The sequence below is a fragment of the Marmota marmota genome, unplaced genomic scaffold, assembly GCF_001458135.2.
Source record: "Marmota marmota marmota unplaced genomic scaffold, marMar, whole genome shotgun sequence".
Lineage (NCBI taxonomy): Eukaryota > Metazoa > Chordata > Mammalia > Rodentia > Sciuridae > Marmota > Marmota marmota.
In genome coordinates this window covers 2,239,388-2,262,989 of record NW_026000001.1, presented here as the reverse complement: position 1 = coordinate 2,262,989, position 23,602 = coordinate 2,239,388, and the positions used below count along the sequence as shown (strand labels likewise).

At 40.6% G+C, this 23,602-nt stretch overlaps 1 protein-coding gene across 38 annotated transcripts in view; it reads right to left on the bottom strand.

Annotated features, from left to right (window-relative positions):
- The window catches only part of Ppp6r3 (protein phosphatase 6 regulatory subunit 3), a 142,836-nt gene that overhangs the window by 85,950 nt on the left and 33,284 nt on the right, over nt 1-23,602 (bottom strand). For 37 of the 38 annotated variants that reach the window (XR_007349304.1, XR_007349305.1, XR_007349306.1 and 34 more), the window contains 2 exons: nt 6,570-6,802; nt 1,132-1,318 (listed from right to left, as the gene is read on the bottom strand). Coding sequence is in view for 35 of the 38 variants with exons in the window: in XM_048807788.1 (XP_048663745.1) it covers nt 1,132-1,318; nt 6,570-6,802 (420 nt within the window). In the remaining 3 variants the exon portion in view is untranslated. Of the gene's footprint in view, nt 1-1,131; nt 1,319-6,569; nt 6,803-23,602 lie in introns of those variants that run through there. The other variant, XM_048807810.1, reaches the window with a different exon arrangement.

The window sequence follows — 23,602 nt, the reverse complement described above, 5'->3', positions numbered from 1 at the left end:
TAAGAGACAGGGGGGAGAGAGAAAGAGAGAGAGAAGAACGAGGAGAGGATTCCTTTTATAATATGGATGATAGAGCTCTTTTCTATACTTTCATGATTTTACAGAAACGCTTTGGCCTTATTTCTGCACTGGAACTGACTCAAACCTCCTAAAATCTGTACAGTAACAGATTCTGATTGGTGATATATTCGAAGATTTCTTTTTCTTTCAGTTAGTGGATATAACTGAGCCAGTGAATCTTGTTGACAGTTGCTTTTTTAAAAAATGTTTTTACTATAAAAAACAATGACTATTATTTCAATAAAATTTTAAGCAAGTTCATAAAAATGTAGTTCCTGCTTTATAGGCATATTATGGGGTCTAATTAGGAAATGCTTTAGAAATTCTTAGATAAAATATCTGGGGAAAAAAATAAGGTCTACAAAATGTATTACTTTGGAAAGTATTACTTCAATGATTGTTAATAAAAGTAAATTCGATTTTTTTTTCTGGTATTTGCCTACATATTTTCCCTATAAGAAAAATAAAGCCTTTATTAAATGAAAAAAAAAAAAAGGAGGAGGAGGAGGGGAGGTCACAGCACTACTAGACAAAAGCTGCAGAGCTGCATGTCCATCTGCATTCAGATGTCTCAAGCTGAATGTTTAAGATTCTTAGAATCAAAGTGAATCACTATTTAGTACAAAGCCAATTACATTTGTGGGAAAGCTTTTAAAATTTCATTTGTGATAAAATTGTGAGGGGTTGGGGTGGGGGACAAACCAAACAAAGCAACCAGCGCTACTAGGACTTCATTCACATATTCCACTGCTTGATTACAAGCCACAGGGCTATATACACAAATGGGTACCAGTATTCTCAGGCTTCCAAATACTTGTCAAAAGAGAAAATCATTGTGTGCTAACAAATTAAGAGAGAACTGAGGTACTTAGAATATATCACATGAGAAACATTCATTAATATATAAATCAGTGTTAAGTCAGTGAGTACTCAGAATGCTTAAGGCTTAAAAATATTCTCATGTAGAACCTGGACTTAAGGCAAACTCAGGACACTACAGCAATAACACTACTGGGGAGCATCTAGAGAATGAGTGGCCCTAATACTTACCTTTTAAAAAACAGTATTTACCTGTTCTGGTTTTCTGCTGATAAGGATACTTAGCACCTTGCTGAAGAAACTAGCGAGTAGTGGGTTCAGAGGGGAATCATTCAGGAGGAAGCTGTACAATTTCATTAGCAAGGATTCATCCTCCCCCAATCGATCATTCATCTGGGAGACATCAGAAGTGAGCAACTCACAAGATATATTTGGATACCTAGAAGAATAGGACATCATATCATGTTAACAGTTTACTTACATTAAATAAAACACAAAGCAGGAAGGCTTCCCAACAGTTTGCAAAGACAACAAAATCACCTACTGGGAATTAGAAAATCATTTTGATAAGTTCTATCCAAACTCTAGATTATAATAAATTTTCTACTTTGTCTAAAATTTGTTTTTAAAACAAGTTTTAATAAGAACACATTTTGCCCTATAAAACTAGAGCATCGTTAGGACTCAAGAACCAAGGGAAATCACACTGCAGGGGTGGATCTTCTCAATTATCACTGAGGGCAGAGGCTAGAGATACAGCTTTCAGCAGCTTGCTCTGGCACAGAAGCAGCACAGTCCACAAGGGGCTGTGAGGGCCACTGGATTCTGGGAAACTGTGCTGAACACAGCACCTAGTAAAATGACAAGGCACACTGCAGGTACCTGGACTGGCCATCTCCATTTTTAGATGGGGTGCAAATGGTATTACAAAGTTGTTGTTAGGCTGCCAAGTGCTAAGCTTGTATTACATCTCAAGAGAATACATTGAGCAGGACAATAGGAAACCTCTGTTACAAGGTGAGACGCATGCAGATGCCATGCTCTCCACCCGAGCCTTGCTCCATCTTTAGGAATTAGTACAGACACCAAACCAGCTCACTGTCACTTCTTGCTATTCTCTTACTCAGCAGGACACAGGCCGCCCACCCCCCCCAAGCACCAGGACGTCTGCTCTGCAACAACTTCTGGCTCTTCCAGAGACCCCAAAGCTTTAGAAATGCCTGCAGCACCTCCATGCCTCTCACCACCAGACCACTCACTCTGAAAAACAGACAAGAGAGCCATGGTTTCCACTCACTCCTTCCACCACCACTATTTCTCCTTTGCTGTCAAAAGTCACAGTGGAAACTCTTCCAAACAGTGCTCTATCTGATCTCTACTCCAATGTTCCTCCTTATCAGGAGCCAAGAGCCATAGCCTCAACTACTCACCAGGAGTGGCAAGCTCAAACAATGACCAGGACAGGGAGGTGACAAAACAGCCAAAAGTGGCTGCATGATGAGAGCAAGTAAGGACCATTCGCCAGAAAGTGTGTGACACACCTGAGGCATCCAAGGCAAGCTGACAGTTGCCTGATGTGAGGTGCCTGACTCAGAAGCAACCAGCAGCACACCACCAGCCACAGCACCCCCGAGGGTCTCCAGTCAGGCCAGACGACTAAACAGGATGAGAACGTCCACAAATGAACTCTTGGAGGAGGACGAAAACATCCCTGGCAGATGTGTGGGCATGAGGATCACATTTCCAAATAACAAACTTCTGTAGGGAATGGTTCGATTAAAGTCTCCCTCACTTTATGGCACAGGCACCAAAGGGGCCATTTCATAAACTCCTTCCAAAGTAGGATAATTCAGTGGTTAAGAGCTATAGCTTTTGAGTCACACCATCTAGTTCAAATTCTATCTCCACACTCACAAGCTTATACCTTAAGCAAGTTAACCTCTCTGTGCCTCAGTTTCTATGTTCATCATAGTATGGCAATGATCCTTATCCTGTGGAGGAGCATAATATATTCAAACAGGCCAGAGCCTGGCATAAAGTAATTTAAATGTTTAATGAATAACTGCAGAAATGCTCCTGTGAGGGGCTGTGAGGGATATACTGTCTCAGCTGTCCCAAAGTGAAACTTACTGGCAAATAAAAGATTAATAAAAGGTAGCAGACTCAAGCTGACAGCAAATCCTACACCTGGATGTCCTCAGATTCTGAGCAGAAGCTCCACAGCCGGGCAAGGCACCTTGGAGCTATTCATGTTCCATAGGTGACACGAAGGTGTGAGCTACTCAAGAAGAGTATATTGTGGAGTGGGCATTACATGGAAGCCCATGTTCTGGTTCCAGATAGGCTGGGGCTACTGTCTTTCCCTCCCTCCGTAACATTCAATAAATCTCTAAGGCACCCAAAGGAGCCCTCCACTGAACCCTGGGCAAGTGCCCCCAACCTCTCTTCCTTGTAATGAAAACAGAGAAGCAGCTAGAGGACCAGCCCTACCCACCTGACCTACACCTGCACACCTCCTCCCCCTTGCATGGGGGCGGTCCCTGCTCCTGGAGTCACCCTCCACTTGTCCTCCCACCTGCTCCATAATCCTTCCTTCTCTTCAGGACACCCACACACCATCATCTCCATTCATCATCTCCATGTCATCTATGGAACAAAGCTACCCTGCACCTCTCCTGGCTCTGTCTGCCTCAGCCACCACTTGTTCTCCCCACCCCCACCAGAGAAGCCTGTCTGGAGGATGGGTCTCTGCTCCCCCTCAGTCACATCAAAGGGCATGCACCAAGGCCCATATTTCCACACTGTTAACTCCAGTGAGTCTTGGGAGCAACAGCACCTAGCCACTGTCCCTCCCTCCTCTCTGAAGTCCACTGTCTGTGGCTTTCAGGGTGGGAGCCCCTCCTGGTTTTCTTCTTGCATCTGGTGACTCCTCAGTCCCTGTGTGGAACTCTGGTCCAGCCACTGGCCTTCATCTCCATTCTCTGAGCCTTCCCTCTGCCTCAGTTCTGCAGGTGATCTCTTCAACTACCTGGTGCTACCCCTTGTCTCCACCTGATACTGACCAGGCATTTCAAACCTGACAGGGTCAAAGCCATATGCCTAACCTTTCTCTGGCATCTAGCCTCAATATTCTTGGCCCTTCCCCTGCCACCCTATACTGGGAAGAGGCCCTTTCAGTTCTAACTTCATAGAGTCCATCAGGAATCTGAACATCCTCCCCAGTTGAGCCACTAAGATCTTTTTCTGTTAATCGCTGTAGCCTCTTAACAGGCTGCCCCCAACTCCTGTTCTCCATGGTCTAGGGTCCTAGAACAGGCAGAGGGACCCTGGAAAGCCAAGTCTGGCAATACTACTTCCTGAGGCTAGGGTTATAGCTCAGCAGTAGAGCACTTGCCTTGAATTTTTAAGGTACTGGGTTCAATCCTCAGCACCACATAAAAAATAAATAAAATAATGCATCCATCTTTAAACAAAACAAAACAAAACAAACAAAAAAACCCTCTGATCCTTCCTGTCTCATCCTGGATAAAGTAAAGGTCTGACTGAGCCCAGTAGCTCCATGAGGCCTATTTCTGGGACCACTATGAACACATCCCTATCCCTCTCTCTCCTCCTGTTCTCCTCCATTAGTGAGATTGCCCCTTCTCTGGCTGCCATGTGGTTCTTGGGGTAAACTAAGGGTTTCTGCACTTGCTACTCCCTCTTCTTGGATGTTCCTTGCCAAGTTCCCACATGGCAACCCCTCATTTCCGAATGGCTCTGACCAACTGGCACCTGCCTAATGAGGAATTTCCTGAACTCCCTCCTCCCACACTGCAGCTTTGGCAGGCCTATCTTATCCTGTTTATTTTTCTCCAAGGACTTATCCAGCAAAAACTGTGCTAGTGTGGGTCATTCCAATACAATATTCACTCCATCATCCCAACACTATAAAATCCTAAACTTTCTTAGATGACTGTAATCAATTTTAATCCTAAAAATGTTTTCCATCCCAGCTGAAAAACTGCTCTATGCTAATCTAGGTGTCTGAGTCATCCAAGGCACATACATGCTGCTGGTGGCTCTGCCTAGGCCAATGCACAGCAGTGTACTGTTCTGCCCAACTCATCATGTCCCTTCCAAATGGGACTACCCAGAACATCCAGGGTCCATGTGTTCAGCGAGGCACATCTGATCTCCTAGCCTCAAAGACACGTGAAAAAATAGAACTGTCAAGGTTCAGGGTCCCATCATGTGTCATAACTGGCAGGGGAAAGGGAGTACTGTTTCCTTTTGCTAAACTAAGAACTTTACATACCATATGCCTACTCTTTTTGCAGCTAAAGAACTATTAGCTCCATTCAGCTCGTGAGGAAACAGACTGAGACCCGATATAGGAAAGCCACTTGCCAGAGTTCTCAAAGCTTGTACCAAGGGAGGGTTATATTCCTTCCAGGTGGCCCAATCACAGGCCTGTGCTCTAGGATCCACAGCATCCCAGCAAGGACAAGCCGCAAGGCAGGCAGTGCTCACCCATGTGCTACTTCACCGTGGAAGGAATTCCAAAGAAGCAAAGTGTCTATCTTTTGAGGGATGACAGTATGTTAGTATGTCTAGTATTAGATTTCTTTCTTCTTTATTAAGGCAGTGATTTCTGATTAGAGGCCTTCAGTAAATGCTACGTATGAATCTTAATGGCTGGCAGAGAACATGACATCCCTGAAATACAAGCCACGGGCAATTTGAAGGCATTTACAGGTACTATTTTCCTGACGCCATAATCTTCCCAAGAAGAAAATAACAGATGCTTGAAAAGCAGGGCAGAGTGGGGGCCATGACTCTTCCTATTCCATTAAGTTTACTTAATGTATGTCAATGTTTTGTTCCTGAAAGTTCTCTGTTTTCTGGGGGCAGGGAGCAAATGTTTCACTAACATTGGATATGGAGAAATAACCAAAGCCCCAATACTAACATGCCTATGGAGTACTCACAAAGGGTTTCCAGGGATATATATAAAAGTGTTATAAGCAATGGTGATAAAGGATCCTTGCTCTAATGTGTTCTTTTTTCTGTTTGTAAGCAGATTAGACCAGTAATGAGTAGATAAATCCACTAGAGTTATCTGTAGTGTCACTTGTTTAAATATAGCTTTGCTAAGGTTCACCAAGACCCATGCCCTAATCTTCAGGTAACAGAAGGTCAGCCTTTACTGTATCAGCAATGCTCATCACAACCCAAGCTCCAACTCAGACCTGCTGTGTGATCTTGGGCAGTCACATAACCTCTGGCTTCCTATCAAAGACACTGGTGAAGAAACAGAACTGTCAAGGTTCAGGGTCCCATCATGTGTCATAACTAACATGGGAAAGGGAGCACCATTTCCTTTTGCTAAACTAAGAACTAAGTAGGGAAAATACTTACTTGAATTGTCTTACTATTTTAAGAAACTGGTCATCACTGCATAAAGCACATTGCTCTTCCACAAAACCTTCTGGGTAAAATTCAGAACAATCATCGTTAGACTTCTGTGATGCGCTGAACTTAGTTGCAGAACGCATTATACGTGTCCCACTATGCCTGTCATTGTTGACCACCATAACCTTCTGTCAATGGCTACAATGGCTCTAGGGGATTCTTGGACAGCAAGAACTATAATCTTCTATCCCCACCTCACTTAATCCCACCCTAAAGAGAAGTTTGAATTTTCTTACTTGTATCTGATCTTTTCATCCATGTCTTGAGGTGGTTCTTCTATAATGAATGAGACTAAATCTTCGAGACATTCTGCTTTTAACAGAAACTCTATAAGTTTGCGGTTCTGAGCTTTACATTCCTGTAAAACATCTTCCTCATCCATTAACTCCTTCAGTGTTACATCTTCTCTTTCTAGAAGTGTGTCTATGTGGGATGATGAGTGAAGATCAAATTTCCAAAACATGCTGGTCTAAACAAAATGCAGAGAGTAGTTCATAAAATGTCAACTTTGCATATTAACTTTCCATACTTCAAATTTCAGTTCAGTTTTACAATCTAAAATGCCAACTTGGCTCACATCTAAGTAAAATAAATTTTAAACTGAACCTATAAAATACTTTTTTAATGAATAACACTGGCAGGATTTTTTTCCCCACACTCAAAAAAAAAGTTTTTCATGGTTTAAAAAAAAAAGTTGATTTGAAAATGCTCTAAGCTAAAAAACCTGGGGTGTTCTTAACCTGTAAAAGTAACTCATTCACACTTTGCCAGAAATTTAATGATGGGAAAGGCAGAAAGTAAGCCATTCCTGAAGGGCAAAGAACACACTCTCACACAGAAGTACTGTCTTCAGGAACCAATGACAAGTGATGGGGCCTAACTAGGACACTGGAGTATGAAGAAATTAAATCACCTCTGTAAACCCACACTTTTAGCCTCTGACAGCTCATGAAAGAACCTGAAATCATAAAATGATAAAACCTGTGCAATTGTTAATATAGAAACTAAAAACTGGAACCTAACTCCGGAAGAACCAGAGGTTACTAGGAAAAACACTTTTGACAATCAAATTTAAAATAATCACGCCACAATGCCACATGTATACTCCTTCCTCCAGTTCATCTCCTCCACCACCACCCCCACACACACACACAAGGAAAACATGTTTCTTTTCTTCAAGTTACAAAGAATTAAAAAAAAAAAAAAAAAAAAGGCACTCAGTTGTTACAAATGGAAACATGAACAGGGGGCCCACAACTCAATCTAATGGCTACTATGATGAGGTGACCTCAAAGGCTACTTCTGGCCCATAGGTAAGAAGATGATAGCAAGAATCAAAGTTTTCAGTAGGAACAGGACCATTTCAAAGCCACTACTATCTGTCAAAGATGCTCACTGCAGAATTCCTAAACCTGAGTTCTGTGAGACTTACTTATGCCACATAACCCCAATCAATACCCTGGCATCTTCTGGTGCTTCCCTTCCTACCCCGTCAGTGTCCCCATTATCATCATCACCAAAAAAGCATGCCCATATTCACAGGGGACTAACAAGAGTCCTCGATAAAGGAAAAGAAGGTCATAACCTATGAAAAAAGCACACGTATTTTTCTAAATATATATTTACTACATCTACCCATATTAGCTCAGGTAGGAACTTATCCTGATTTGATGCTCTCATGAACATCAGCCCCCAAATAATTTTTTAGACAATAGAGATCATAGAGAGCAAAACTTAATTACACTGCTGGTCAATCTGACCAATCCAGAATTAAAAAAGAAAAACTACACAAAAGCATGTTACTCCAGATCTGCAAAGGCATATCTACTTCACACGATGGGCTGCTGAACACTGGACTTCACTGGTAAGTATATGATCATAGCATTCAAAATACGATGGTTTAAAGGAAGCACAAAAAAAGCTCTGTAACAAACAAGTTTTAGATGAAAATACCATGAAATATAAAGAGCATTATAAATCATCTGTTTAAAAAATCTTTACATACTTTCATGGAGACATGGCAATATGCTCAATCAATTAGCAGCAACAGCACTGATACTGTTTTCAGATGAGCAGTCACCACACTGGTTCACCCAGCTGAGACTCTCAACACCTCACTCAAGAAGAATCCACACGGGGGCTGCCATTCGACACGAAGCTCCATGGGATAACACAAAGCAGGGGCCTACACTGTGAGGCACAGCCATCTCTTTCCTCCTAGTAATTAGGCTGGTAATTATGTGCAGACAACATCACAGAACATGCTGGAGAAGCACAATTCCCATAGAGGCTATACTCACATGCTACCAAGCAACCTTCAGGATGGGAGCAAGAGGGCACCCTATAAGGCTATTGCTAGTGAAGGAAACAGTAACCTGCTTCTACAATTATTAAAGAAGTAGAGCAAAGATGACATACAAGTAACAGGAAAGGAATTTTGGGGAAAAGGTCAGTGGAAATAAACCTCGGACATAAATTTCTTTTTGTTTTCAGATTTGTGGGAAATGGCAAGAAAAAAAAAGTTTTCATGCCATCTTATCCTAGTAAAACTGACAAACAGAAAAAAGAAAGACAAAAGGATACCAAAAGGTAAATACAATCGAGGCAAGGAGTGAATCCTGTTTTACGTTCCTATGAAAAGGAAGGAAAGAAGTTGTCCCTTTTTGGAGGACACAAAGTAATACTATCAATACCATCTACAATGCTTCTGCCAAAGTAATGCAACTCATTTATCTGTGAATTGTTAAAAATCAAACTCTTTTTTAATAAGTGTATTTTTAATCACTCTTCCCCATACCTAGTATTAGAACTTGCAATGACTAAATGAGCCCTGAGTGGCATAGTGTCCTGAAACAGGAGCATGTGTGTCCCTGGCTGGCTGACAGACTTTAAGCATGAACTAACCTGCGCCATCTTGTAAGGATATAAGTGAGAAGAAGGCACTAGTTTAGCTAAGTAGCAAAATCACCTTGAAGAATCCCCTCCAAAAAACTAATCATTTATATCAGGTCACCTTGTCTCATCATGAAAACTCATCATGAATATTTTGGTCCTAGGATGTCTGCAGATCAACTACTTCATTTGACTTATTTTAAATACTTCAGCAAAACAAAGGTCCTCATATAAAGGTATAATGATACCACATACATTGAAACACTTTCATACACATGTCCAGTGTTATCAGGTCAGAGTATAACTCAAGTCTGAAGGTCAAATTTCTAGTAATTTGATACATTCTACACATGAAGTCAGAAACAAGGCATAGTTAAAAATTTGACCTGAAGACTTTAAAAATAAGTTGATCTCATTTAAAAAGTACTAAGTCTTGACTTCATAATGGCTGCCAATCTTACTGGAGTGAGATGGTATCTTAGGGTGGTTTTGATTTGCATTTCTCTGACTGCTAGAGATGGTGAGCATTTTTTCATGTACTTGTTGATTGATTGTATGTCCTCCTCTGAGAAGTGTCTGTTCAGGTCCTTGGCCCATTTGTTGATTGGGTTATTTGTTATCTTATTGTCTAATTTTTTGAGTTCTTTGTATACTCTGGATATTAGGGCTCTATCTGAAGTGTGAGGAGTAAAGATTTGTTCCCAGGGTGTAGGCTCCCTATTTACCTCTCTTATTGTTTCTTTTGCTGAGAAAAAACTTTTTAGTTTGAGTAAGTCCCATTTGTTGATTCTAGTTATTAACTCTTGTGCCATGGGTGTCCTATTGAGGAATTTGGAGCCCGACCCCACAGTATGTAGATCGTAGCCAACTTTTTCTTTTATCAGACGCCGTGTCTCTGACATACAAGAGGAAGTGAGGGGAAAGGGAAAAATAATACAAGGGGGAAAAATGAATGACAGTAGAGGGGGTAGAGAGAGAAGAGGGGAGGGGAGGGGAGGGGAGGGGGGATAGTAGAGGACAGGAAGGGCAGCAGAATACAACAGACACTAGTATGGCAATATGTAAATCAATGGATGTGTAACTGATGTGATTCTGCAATCTGTATATGGGGTAAAAATGGGAGTTCATAACCCACTTGAATCAAAGTGTGAAATATGATATATCAAGAACTATGTAATCTTTTGAACAACCAACAATAAAAATTAAAAAAAAAAAAGTACTAAGTCTTTATTTTTTGTGATCCTATACATAAAGGCAAAGAATTATGAAAAGTACTAAGAAAAGCATCAAAAAAAAGCAAATTCAATAAAATACTACTAGCTACCTAAAACAAGATACATTAATCAAGTAAGAACTAAAAATGTCTATAAACCAAATAGTTATAATATGAATCAACATGATTTATCTACCTCCAGTAAAAACTTGATTTCTAAAATCTTAACTGTATAAAGGAAACTCAATAAATACTGGATAATTAATTAATCATAATAAACTAAGGAGTTGGCAAACCCAGACCCAATCCAACCCACAACCTTCCAGTTAAGAATAGTTTTAACATTTTTAAAGAGTTGTTTTAGAGAAAAAAGATTATGTGACAGAAACCATCTGTGGATTGCAAAGTCTAAAATATTTACTACTGGATCCTTTACAGAAAAATGTGATGTTCACTTTTGCTCCAAAGGGAGAAGCCCCCACTGACACCTGCTTTCTGCCCTCTCCTGAATCCACCAACAGCTCTCACCTCTGCACCTGCATGCAGACAGCAAGTACTCTTCCCCTGGAGCACTCGCCTAGGCAGTTCCCAACTGCCTACAACAGGAGGACAGGTTTCCTCCAAGGTACCATGAACCATAAAACCTCCACACTCTTTCCATCTAGCTGGATATCAGTGACCAAAAGGGCCCTTAAGAATGAAATTGGTCCCAAATTGCCACTTGGTAGAAAATTGCCTGCCAATCTGAACACTGTGCCCAGGCTGTTGGAATGAGCTGGAGCAACATTCCCAGCAGCAGAGCCATCCTTACATGGCCCTGTGCTCCAGTTGATTGACCCACATGACCCAGGCCCTCCAATCACCCACCTGGGACTTTGTGTTTTACTACACTTATTTTGAGCACAAGATTTAAACACCAGGAAACTTTTTTTTCCCTTAAGCAATTATTAAATGACTAATTCCCTTTTTTTCCTCAATTATCCTAAGCTAAAATAGCATTTTTTTTTTTCAAATCCCAACACTGAAAATGACATTTCCACAGTGAGTTCTTTATATTGGCATACCACAAACTCAAAATCAAAATGTAAACCACAGTAGACTCTGTAAACAGTATGTATTTTACCTTTTAGCCAAACAGCAAGTGACTGGAAACAAATGACACTGGTAAATTAGTTACTCCTAACTTGGCCCCTGCTTCTATTTGTGCCCTTTGAAGTAGAAAGAAGCAACTACAAAGTTCAACTGCCTGCACTGAGGTCAAATGAAGTCCTTTAAAAAATATTACTCTGGGCTGGGGATGTGGCCCAAGCGGTAGCGCGCTCGCCTGGCATGCGTGCGGCCCGGGTTCGATCCTCAGCACCACATACAAACAAAGATGTTGTGTCCGCCAAATAAAAAATAAATATTAAAAAAATAAATAAATAAATGACAAAAAATAAAAAATATTACTCTAACATTTTTAAGTCTAAGAGAGTAGGAACATAAAACAAGTATGCTTTGGTAAAAATGAATATACTTTAAATGCATGCCCTAAACTACAGTTATCTAGGATTTAGGGATATTTAATTCCATACAATAAACCAATCAACAAAACAAAAGAAATTTGGTGAAACCAAATCATCCTCCATCTTTCTTCAAAATCCTAGAATTGTCTTATTAAGTTAGATGGCAAAGTTTGAAAATGAGCTTTTTTTCAAAGGGGCTGGAAGTTTAAGGGAGCAGATCCCTAGGCATCACCTATTACTTGATGCCACAGAGGATGATCTCCGCTGTTTAGAAATCATCAGACTAGTAACTTCAGACTAGTGAAAAATGACATCTTACACAAAATAAAATGACATCCTACACAAAGTAGGACAAAATAAAATTCACCTCAGATCAAACATGTTCATGAAAGACCCTCTGAAACTATTAAAATACTTTTATGATACCAAAACCTTCCCTAGAGTGAAAACTGGGGCAAAGTCCCTTTATTTTCAAGCAGTATGTGTCCCTGGGAGAAAAAGTGTTCCCCTGCCTCTGACACAGAAACTAGATGGAGAGTGGGTAAATTACCTGCAAGAGGTATAACAAAACATCAGTACTGCCACAGAACTCACTAGAAGACTGCTAATATAGAGCAGGGGCGCTACTAGTTTATGCAAACAACCTCTAATCACTTGTTTTCATCAAATAAACACTTACCCCCAAATCTTTTCAGGCCTCCTATCATCTAAACAGACCTGGATTCCACTGCCAGGTCAACCACTGGCTAACTCAGAGGCCCTGGGAAAGCCATCAACCTCAGTACCTCACCAAATCATCTGGTGATGGCAATGAGCAGCTGGGACCTATAAGCACTTGGCAAACAGAAGCTACCACTCAGTAAACATGGACAACAGTGCCATCAGGGGGCTTTAAGGCAAAGCTTTCCAAGTCTTCACAGGCACAGGAACCAGCCCAGGGTTTTGAAATAGTGTTCAAATTCTTCCTCAGTACAGCAGGGCTCCAGACAGAGATTCTGTCTCTCTAACAGGCTCTCAGATGCTACTGATGTCATCTCGTTAAACCACTGCTGAGCAACTTAACTCACACAGAAATGACCAAGGATCATTTTAGTCTTCACCTTCAAAAACTACAGTAAGCATATTCAAATATTTACATAACCATGAAAAATATACTAAGCAACTGTGTTATTTATTTCAGCAACTCCCTCTGGATAAGCTTATGTTAGTGGGTTTTCCCCCGAAAAGACAGAGGCCCAAAAACATTCTAAAGTTATGTACCATGAGAATGTATTAGTTTCCCTGGAAATAGAACTGCTTGTGGTCCTACCAACAAATGAGCAGCAAATATGGGAATGACAAGGAAGAAGTCTAATGAATTTCAAATTCAAAAATCTCACTGCCATACGAAGTTGCTGTGCTTAAATTTAGTAAATTTCTATCCAACTAAGGAGCAAATATATTCTGCTAAGCCTCCAGTTTCCAGTCTACCTGAAATACCTGTAACCCAGGACTGGCTAGGCCAGAACAAAATATTCCAAAATTCCAAAAAAGACTGAAAGATTATGATGAATTTTGAGATATCAATAGCAAAGCATTAAAGCAAGCACTTTTAAATGTGGGGCCCTGTGAGACTACACAGGTCATACACCCATGATGCTAAATCAGTCTATAACATTGCAGGACTGGTCCCACCAGAATCTTTAAGATTCCAAATTCAAAGTGAATATCTGATATCATTTGCCAGATTTGCAATACAGTGTGTATTTCCAGTTTAAAGAGCTGCAGTTACCTAAACATATGGAGAACAAATAAACAGCACAAAAATAGGAGAAGCAGCTGCTTCTGCCCAAATAACACATGGGAAAGACCAAGACTTCAAAATGTATCAAAATCTTTTAATACTATTTCTTAAAATGTTCTATGAAGGGAATATTTTGAAATACACATCTTACATGATTTTATGTACACAAAAGCATGTGAGCACATGTTATTCATGCTAAAATTCCTATATATCCCAATCCCTTTTCAGTTCTCCCCAAAGGCCCTTTCTCTCAGAATGACACTAGCTCCTTGTATCACCCAAGCAAGGCCTACCTAGTAGAAATAGCAGGTGAGAGCTGCGTGGTTGCTGCGTGCCTGTAACCTCAGTTCCAAGGGAGGCCAAAGTGGGAGGATCACTACAGCTCACCAATAGCAAGACCTTGTCCTAACAAAAACTAACCCTCAAATAGAAACAAAAACCAAGGTTAAAAAAGAAAAAGAAAAATGAAAGAAAACTGGTGAAACTCCAGTGTGTATTTTACCCTTAAGCAATTGCAATTTAAAATGTTGAAACAGAGTCTCAACAAGTTGCTTAGGGACTCACTTAGTTGCTGAGGCTGGCTTTGAACCTGCAATCTTCTGCCTTAGCCTTCTGAGCAGAAGGAATTATAGGCGTGTGCCTCTGTGCCCAGCTAGCAAGTTGCAATTTGGACTGCTCACATTTCAAATGCTCAAGATTAAAACATGGGTAGTGGCTACAGCTTTACTCAGAGCAGCTTTAATTTTATTCTACAATCATGGTTCAAAACCCCTCTCTTGATATTAAAATGGTCCCCCCCATCTATTTCCACAGTCTGGGTTAATCATGAACAACATTTTCACAGAAGGGCCAATATGGCCTAGATAGGGAAATGTTATGAGCTACATTTTCCCTTTTCTTAAAATTTACAATATATATGAGAAATCATGTATATTCTTAAAATACAACAACCCGGGTTGACAATTTTTTCAATGGAAAAAAAAAATCATAACAAAAAACTAGCTGGGTACAGTGGTTCATGCATATAATCCTAGCAGCACAGGAGGATCATAAATTTGAGGCCAGTCTCACCAATTTACCAAGACCTTGTCTCAAAACAAAACAAAAAGGGCTGGGGATGTAGCTCAGTGGTAAAATACATCTGGGATTCAATCCTGAGTACCAAACAAACCAACCAATCACTCCCCACCAAACTTTCTCATCCTTTAATATCTAGGATAGTATAGCAATAAAAGGAAGTTTTCATTCTTTATCTTGAAATAATGGAGAAGGCTAGATCTTGAATAGGGAGGGGTACAGCTGGGTCATTACTGGTTTAGATTAAACTAGTCAAATTTAAAAATAAATACATGTCTTGGGCTGGGGATGTGGCTCAAGCAGTAGCGCGCTCGCCTGGCATGCGTGCGGCCCGGGTTCGATCCTCAGCACCACATACAAACAAAGATGTTGTGTCCGCTGAGAACTGAAAAATAAATATTAAAAAATTCTCTCTCTCTCAATAAAATAAAATAAAATAAAAATAAATACATGTCTCTGAGAATTTATTCTATTTTATAAGCTAACTCAAAAACAGAGAGAAGGGGCTGGGGTTGTGACTCAGAGGCGGAGCGCTCGTCTACTATGCATGAGGCACCAGGTTCAATACTCAGCACCACATAAAAATATTGTGTCCAATTATAACTAAAAAATAAATATTAAAAAAAAAAAAAGAGGAACAAAAAATGCTCAGGCCTTTCAAACATGTTGGGAAATAATGACATCTGATCAAGGGGGGGGGGGGGGTTTAGTGGATCTAGAATCCTTACTCATCCTGGGAAAACCGAGTCCTCATGGCCTCCCTTAGGATCCAAAACAACTTGCTTACTCCACAAGCAGCAGACACAGTTACACCAGACCTCTGGCTGAGTTTACAAGCAGGCTGGGAACAGCATGTATTGAACAAACCAAGCTACTGCAGGGTTGTTCTTCAGACAACTGAGTCTCAGCACCTTCCTAGGATCTGATTCACACATGCAGGGAAAGGGAACTTTGTGAAGAGTGTGACAAGATCCAAATGAAGAGTTGAACTCAAGAAGGGTGTGGTGATTGCTACTGCTGTGCTGAAAGCAGCCTGTAGCTAACAGGACAGGGAGGAAAGTATCTATAAATAGAAGAATGCAGAGTCACTATGATGGCAGGCTACCTCTCGGTGTTGTAAGTTAATGATAAACTCTTCCCCCCTGACAGCAAAGTTCCATGCCAGGGAAATGTCATTTTCACAAGAGGCAAAAACAAGTAAAAAGAGCCTGCCTTTGAAAGTAGTTATCACAAAGTAAGAAAGGAAAAGACCATAAGACAACTAGAAAGACCATGTTTAGTAAAGGTGTCAATATTATAAAACTACCCAAGCTCACACCTCCCCCTACTAACTAAAATCAAACACCAGAGTATCTGCTAGAAACAATTTCTTTAGAGGGCAAAAAACTTAGAGCCAGTTTCATTTTATTTGCTCTGCCACTATTTCCAAAGAACATGTCAAAAGCAATCAGCTTTGTACCACCCAAGTATCTTTCCCAGTTTTCATTTGTTACTTCTTTGATACTTGATATTTTGGCTGAGAACAGTAGGAATCAGCCCCACTTAATATGTGCTTTGTTAAACAATAGGTGCTTTTTAAGTAGCAGTGTTCACCCAACTGGTCCCTCCCCACCTTGAAAAACACAGTAAAACTGAAAACAGAAAAGACAGACAAAGGAAACACAAACTCCAAGCTCATTCCTCAGCAAGAAGCTCTATGGAGGAGAGCCCAGCCAAAAGAGTTCATCAGTCATGAAGTCTAAGTGCAGACTCAACATGTAGACATGATTTGGTGGGTGACAGAGAAGCATCAAGTATTCCAGGACTTGCCTGAAAGCAAAGAGGACAGAAGACCCAGAAGCCTTAAGAAATTCACAGCAGGGAGATGGCCCAAGGACCAGGTGACAAGAAGAAGTGACCAGATGACAGGAATTAAGTTGGCAATGCCAGACCAGGTCTCAGAGAGCTGTGCATGAACGCATAGCACACACACCAAAGGACTGCTGCAGAAGCAGAGACAGAACCGGAGTTCTAATTAAGAGAGATGGACAGTACACCATCTATGGCAGAGACCAAATGAAGGGTCTTAACCACAGAGAAACAACTGAGAACAGGAGCAGACAGCAGATTCCACAGCAGCTGTGCCAAGTGCTCTCCTCAGATGTGTTCCTACAAAGGAGAAGAGACAGAGAAATGGGTATGTGACTGCCACGTGGGATTCAAAGGCAGCAGCTAATGGAAAGACTACTGAGGGAGTGCTGGGGGCACTGTCTGCCGCACTAAGCCACCTACACGGAGGGCACAGGCCAGAGTCCAACCATGTGACAGCCTAGAGGGACCATCAAGAGAAGTCGGTAAGATCCTGCAATGGCCTTTACTTTGAAAAGCAAGGTCATCATTTGAAATTTCATACTAATGGCCATTCTTCCTCCAGTGTCAACCGTGATTCCTCTTCCTCAAAGGCTAGTTTTCGCTTTTTCTTCATTCCTAAACAGCACCTTGGTATCAAATGAGATAAGTTTATGGCTTGCCTTTGAAATTCTAAATCTCCTGGAAAATATATAAAGCTCAGAAAGCAAATACTTGGTCAAATACACTGCTGAGATGCTAAGAGCAAGGAAAAAGGGATAATCTTATCCACTTCACTTTAGTGACATGCACACAATGCAGTCCAGGTACTTCAGTAGGTGAGGCAGGAGAATCGCTGGAACTCAGGAGTTCTAGGCCAGCAAAAGCAAAAGAGAGACCTCTTCTTTTTTTAGAAAGGAGGGAGGGAAGGAGGGAGAAAGGCCAACTGGCAACCTAGAAAAATCCAGACTTACTTTTGTCAAGTAGTTCACATTAAATTAAGCACAACAATATGTTCCTCTACAAATTCTCGTTATGAAAGCTTGAATGTATACTCATGCACCCCACCACAGGGTCACGTTATGAGAAACACCATTAGGCAATTCTGTCACTGTGCAAACATCATGGACTATGCCTTTACAAACTAAGGAAAAAGAGAGGGAGGAAGGGGAGGGGGGAGAGAGGGAGAGAGAGAGAAAAAACACTATCACATTAATTTTGGAATTATAACCAATACCATAAGAGAAGACAGAACTGGCATATCGGTCTCAAAAATGTTTTTTTTTTTAATTTTTAAATTTTTTTTTTTAATTTTAGATGGACACAATATCTTTATTTTATTTATATGTGGTGCTGAGGGTCAAACCCTGGGCCTCATGCATGCCAGGCGAGTGCACTACCACTTGAGCCACATCCCCAGCCCTCAAAAATGTTTTAAATAGCCAGGTGTGGTGGCATACACGTGTACATGAGACCCATCCCCCACATGGCAAAAAATTTAAAAAGAAAAACCAAAAAATGAGCTAACAATCAAGTTTATTTTGGAATAACCAATTTTATATGAGAAAACAAAAAGGGCATATGCCTATAATCCCAGCTACTTGGGAGGCTGAGACAAGAGGATCACAAGTTTGAGACCAGCCTTAACAAGACTGTCTAAAAATTTTTTTAAAAAAGAACTGGAATGTAACTCAATGGTATAGCACTTGCCTAGCATGAGTGAGGCCCTGGGTTTGAGCCTCAGTATTAAAAAATATATATAAGGCACTGTTTTTAGCTTTAGCTATTATGATCAAAATTCCTTGTCTGGCCGAATGGATCAGCTTATACATAATTAAGTATTTCGGCTGTCTCAACAGTCCCTAGACTAGCATCAACAAACCATCAATCTCACCAGGCACAGTGGTGCACACCTGTAATCCCAGCAGCTTGAGAAACTGAAGCAGGAGGATTGCAAGTTCAAAGCCAGCCTCAGCAACTTAGCGAGGTCCTAAGCAACTTAGTGAGACCTGGTCTCAAAATAAAATACAAAAAGGATTGGGAATGTGGCTCAGAGGTTATGCTTTCTTTTGTGATTACTGTATAGTATGCAACCTAACAGGCATGAAAATTATAGTCCAATCATGAACTGTTGAGACTGCACAGGAATAAAAGTTCAGAGCAAAAAATATGAGAACTGAATATTTCCTATGGTCTTTAAAGTTTTTTATGAAAAACCATCTTCAGTCTACTCTAACTATTCCACAATAACATTATCTGTCTTAACATTGTGACTTTCTACTGAAGATGGAAACATGATTAATGATTAATCGTGGCTACCAATTTTTAAGTACCTACAATGATGCCAAACTCCAGGCTTACATACACTTAGATATTTCACAACCCTTGTAAGATGGCCAGCCATGGTGGCACATGCCTGTAATCCAGTGGCTCAGGAAGCTGAGGCAAGAAGATTGTAAGTTCAAAGCCAGCCTCAGCAATTTAGTGAGGCCCTAAGCAACTCAGTGAGACCCTGTCTCTAAATGAAATATAAAAAAAGGGCTGGGTAAGGGCTGGGGTTGTAGCTCAGTGGCAGAGCACTTGCCCAGTTTGTGTGAGACACCGAGTTCAATCCCTAGCATTACATAAAAATAAACAAATAAAATAAAGGCATTCTATCCACCTACAACTACAAAAAAATAAAAATTTTTAAAAAGGCTGGGTGAGATGACCTAACCAAAGACCACAGGTAGTAGATATGGGACCAGAATGGGATCTCAAACCCAGGACTAACCAGCTCCAAAGAATATGCTCCTCTCATCACACCACACTGCCTCCATCAGACCAGGGGGTGAGAACAGCTGTTGGGTAATCCACCAAAGTAGCAACCAAGAACATGACCCTCCCTGTCTATGGCAGGCCAGCCTGCATGTGCACTCAGCCTACACAATTGGAAAACTGGTCACAAAAATGTGACTGCAATGGCAGAAATCATCTTATAATCCAGTGGCTCTGGGGACAAAATCATGAACAGAACCACATGTCTGCCTACAGACATGAGGTAGAAAACCCCTTCACAGTCAAGATGGCTGGGCAGCTTAGCCTGAAGAGCCTGGACAGTGGCTCAGGAGGAACTCAATCCTTGTGGCCAGCTGCTCCATTAGTACTGAACTACAGAAAGGTTAAAATACATAGAAAAAACAAAGCCAGGTCGGGTAGTTAATGTTCAATAACAGATTCAACATTCAAAATACTGTTTGGCATGATGAAACTAAGAAAAATGTCTTTAACATGGATAAATGTAACATCCTTTTTTTCTTTTCTTTTTCACTTTTGTTACCAGGGACTGAACTCAGAGGCACTTAACCACTGAGCCACATCCCTAGCCCGATTTTGTATTTTATTTAGAGAGGGGGTCTCACTGAGTTGCTTAGTGCCTCGCTTTTATTGAGACTGGCTTTGAACTTGTGATCCTCCTGCCACAGCCTCCCAAGCCACTGGGATTATAGGCATGCACCACTATACCCATCATAAAGTCCTTTTGAGATTAAAAAAGAAAGAAAGAAAAAACTTAAAAACAAGATGGGCGAGAAAACAGGCATAAGAAAACTGATAAAGTAAAAGAAAAAATCTTCAGATTTTAGTTGGTTGTAAGCTCAACAAAGTTGTATTATGATATGACTAATAAAATAACTTCAGAATATAGCAATAAATGGGCTGGGGTTGTGGCTCAATGATACAGCGCTTGCCTAGCATGTGTGAGGCACTGGGTTCAATCCCCAGCACCACAAAAAAACATTAACAGATAAAATAAAGGTATTGTGTCCATGTACAACTAAAACAATATTAGAAAAAAATACATAGCAATAAATGAACCATATCCAGGATCATGGGAGATATTAATCCCATTCTAGCCTATTCTGGGCAGACTGTACCATGCTGGCAGTACTACATCAAGTCAGGTAATACCTTATCCTGTTCCAAAGGAAAATGCAGAGACCACCAAACTAAAAGAGACAATGGCAACCAAAGATTATCTGACTGCTGAGAAGAATTTTGCCAATAAGTCAGAGATTTAGGGAATAATTAACCAAAGTACGCATACCCTCAACACTTACCTTATCCAAAAGTTATGATTAACATCCGGGATGGTAGAAAGACTCACCACTACAGGATAAAGTAACTAGTTTTGAATATATTGGAGTTCCTTTATACCATCATGTGTAAAAGAAGAGCTACCATGTCCAGAACCCAAGGACAAAATGAGAGCCTCGAGTGAAAGGAGGAGGATCATTGGTGAGTAGAAGCAGAAACTTGTTGAAGACAGGGCTCCCACTGCTTGCAAGGCCACTCTGTTGGAGGTGCTCTACTTGGATGACTCTCTAGGAGGGCAGGAGGAAAGCTGTACTAAATGATCACCACGCGCTTCTCAGGTCCACTTGATACCAAAGGTACAACATGAACACAAGTTTAAATTAAAAAAACAGAAAGGAAACTTCCATACAATCCACCAGGAGGTAAAGAAAGGTAAGAGGTAAAGAAAATGACGGTGAAGAACAATGCCAGAAAACTTATGAAACAACAAAGATAACAGAGAAACCACTGAGAAGTCTAATATTCAAATGAAACAAATGATAAAGAACATGTTATAATCTACTACCCCTTTAGAGCCAAAGAAAGAAGGGAGGCAGGGAGGGAGTGAGAGAGGTGGGTGGCAGGCAAAAAGCAAAAGCAAATAGAAAATTTCCAGAATTGAACAAATGCGGCTTTCCTTAGGACCTGCAAAGGCCACCAACAATGCATGGTGGGAAAGATCCTCTCAGGCACAGGGTGGAATTTCATGGCAGCAAAAACAAAGTATCTAAACATTTCTAGCCAGGGGAATAACCCCACAAAACACAGTGAAAGGACAGAAAATCAGAACACTAGCTTCTTCCAATGACAACTCTACAGAGAATATTTCCAGACAGAGAAGGTCTGAAAATCTCTTCACCCTTTCTCAGCATGTGCTACACCAAAACGAGGCCAAAATACTTGAAACCAGGGATCTAAGACACATAGAAACAAAACAACTTCCAGAAGAAAGGTGAGAGGAAACACCAGAAGCTACAGAAAAGATCAAGAGCAACCAGTGCAGAATAAGGCAAGAGACAAGGGGTTCTGGAAAGGATGTGTCCTGGTGGAGATGGAGTGACAGTGTTGGATTATCTGACTGCTGAGAAGAATTTTGCCAATAAGTCAGAGATTTAGGGAATAATTAACCAAAGTACGCATACCCTCAACACTTACCTTATCCAAAAGTTGTATTAGATAAAGATGCAGGAAGGAAGAAGCTATGCATTTAAAAGCTAAATCCTGCTCTTCACAGCTGGAAGTGGAATCCATTAGAAATAGCTATTTAGAGCTGGGCACAATGGCGCACACCTGTAATCTCATGTGGCCTCGGAGGCTAAAGCAGGAGGATCCCTGATTCAAAACCAGCCTCAGCAACTTAGGAGACCCTGTCTCTAAATAAAGTTATAGATGGACATAATACCTTTGTTTTATTTTATTATTTTTTTAATGTGGTGCTGAGGATCAAACCCAGTGCCTCACATAGGGTAGGCAGGTGCTTTGTAGACCACTGAGCCACAATCCCAGCCCACTGCTTGAAATTTTAGCCTACAAATAGTCCTTGTGAAGCCACAAGCAAAATACTTTCAAAGCTGAGAACAGACAACTTAAAGCAGAATGTGCTATACCTGAATGTGGGAAAATTACATATAAAGGGGAAAAAAGCTGTGGCAAATTCATGTAGAGAGCTAAAAAAGGCTTAGCTGAGCAAATTTATAAACCCTAAACATGCTGGGTGTTCAAAGCCCATGGCTACTCTTATCAATGTTAAGTGAGTACGGGAGAGTTCTAATCCATCGCATGTTGCTGAATCAGTAGTGTCAATGATGCACGTCACCTTCATGGACTCAACTACCACTAGTTCTGACTTAGCTCTATCATACATCATACAGCTGCTTAATGGCTTATCTGTGGTAAGGTTTATTGTGGATTTGTCCGAGTTCAAAGCCAGAATCGAAATTTTTCTGACTTAGAAGAACAGCCTTCAACCACAAGTACTGAACGTTGAATGGCTATGGAAATTCAGCTTTGCTGAATTCATGGCATTTGTGTTTTCTACTACAAGTTACAAAGTAAAACAGTGCTAACACATAAACCTTATTCTACAGAAATACCATCAGTTCATAAGGAGAGTTAAGCTGCTCCATGTAGTACCTATGCCATCAGAAGTTAAAGTAAGAAATGATTCCCTTGGGCTGGGGTTGTGGCGCAGTGGTAGAGCGCTCGCCCAGAATGTGCGAGGCTGGGTTTGATCCTCAGCATCATATAAAAATAAATAAATAAAAAATAAAGGTATTGTGTTCAACTACAACTAAAACAAAATATTTTAAAAGGAAAAAAAGAAATGATTCTTAAGTCCCTCACAAATTTGCAGCAACATAATTTCTAAGCTCAAACTACTCTAAGTGGCATTTATCAGACCCTAGTGTAAGGGGGGAAAAATTGCATATTTTAAAATTCATTTAGTTGTTCAACTGAGGAGCCTTCAGTTAACCTCCAATCAGAAGTGACTGATTCACAAAGCAATGCCATGCTAAAAAGCAAAACTCAAAAGAATCTAACGTTTGAAGTAATGAGCACACTCTCCTAAAGGCATATGCTTGGAGACTAATAACCAAATGTGACAGTACTTATCTGGAAAAAGGCATTTTCAAAGATAAAGTATATAAAATCTTTTCACCCATCATAGTAATAGAAGAGATACAGATTTGCAATAGATTTTGATGAGAGCGCAACTCTGTGAATACCAAGTAAACACCAGGTAAAATGTTACCCCCCACTATAAAAAAGAATTCCAAATTCCAAAAGAGCAACTCTGTGAATACCAAGTAAATACCAGGTAAAATGTTATCCCCCTATAAAAAAGAATTCCAATTTCCC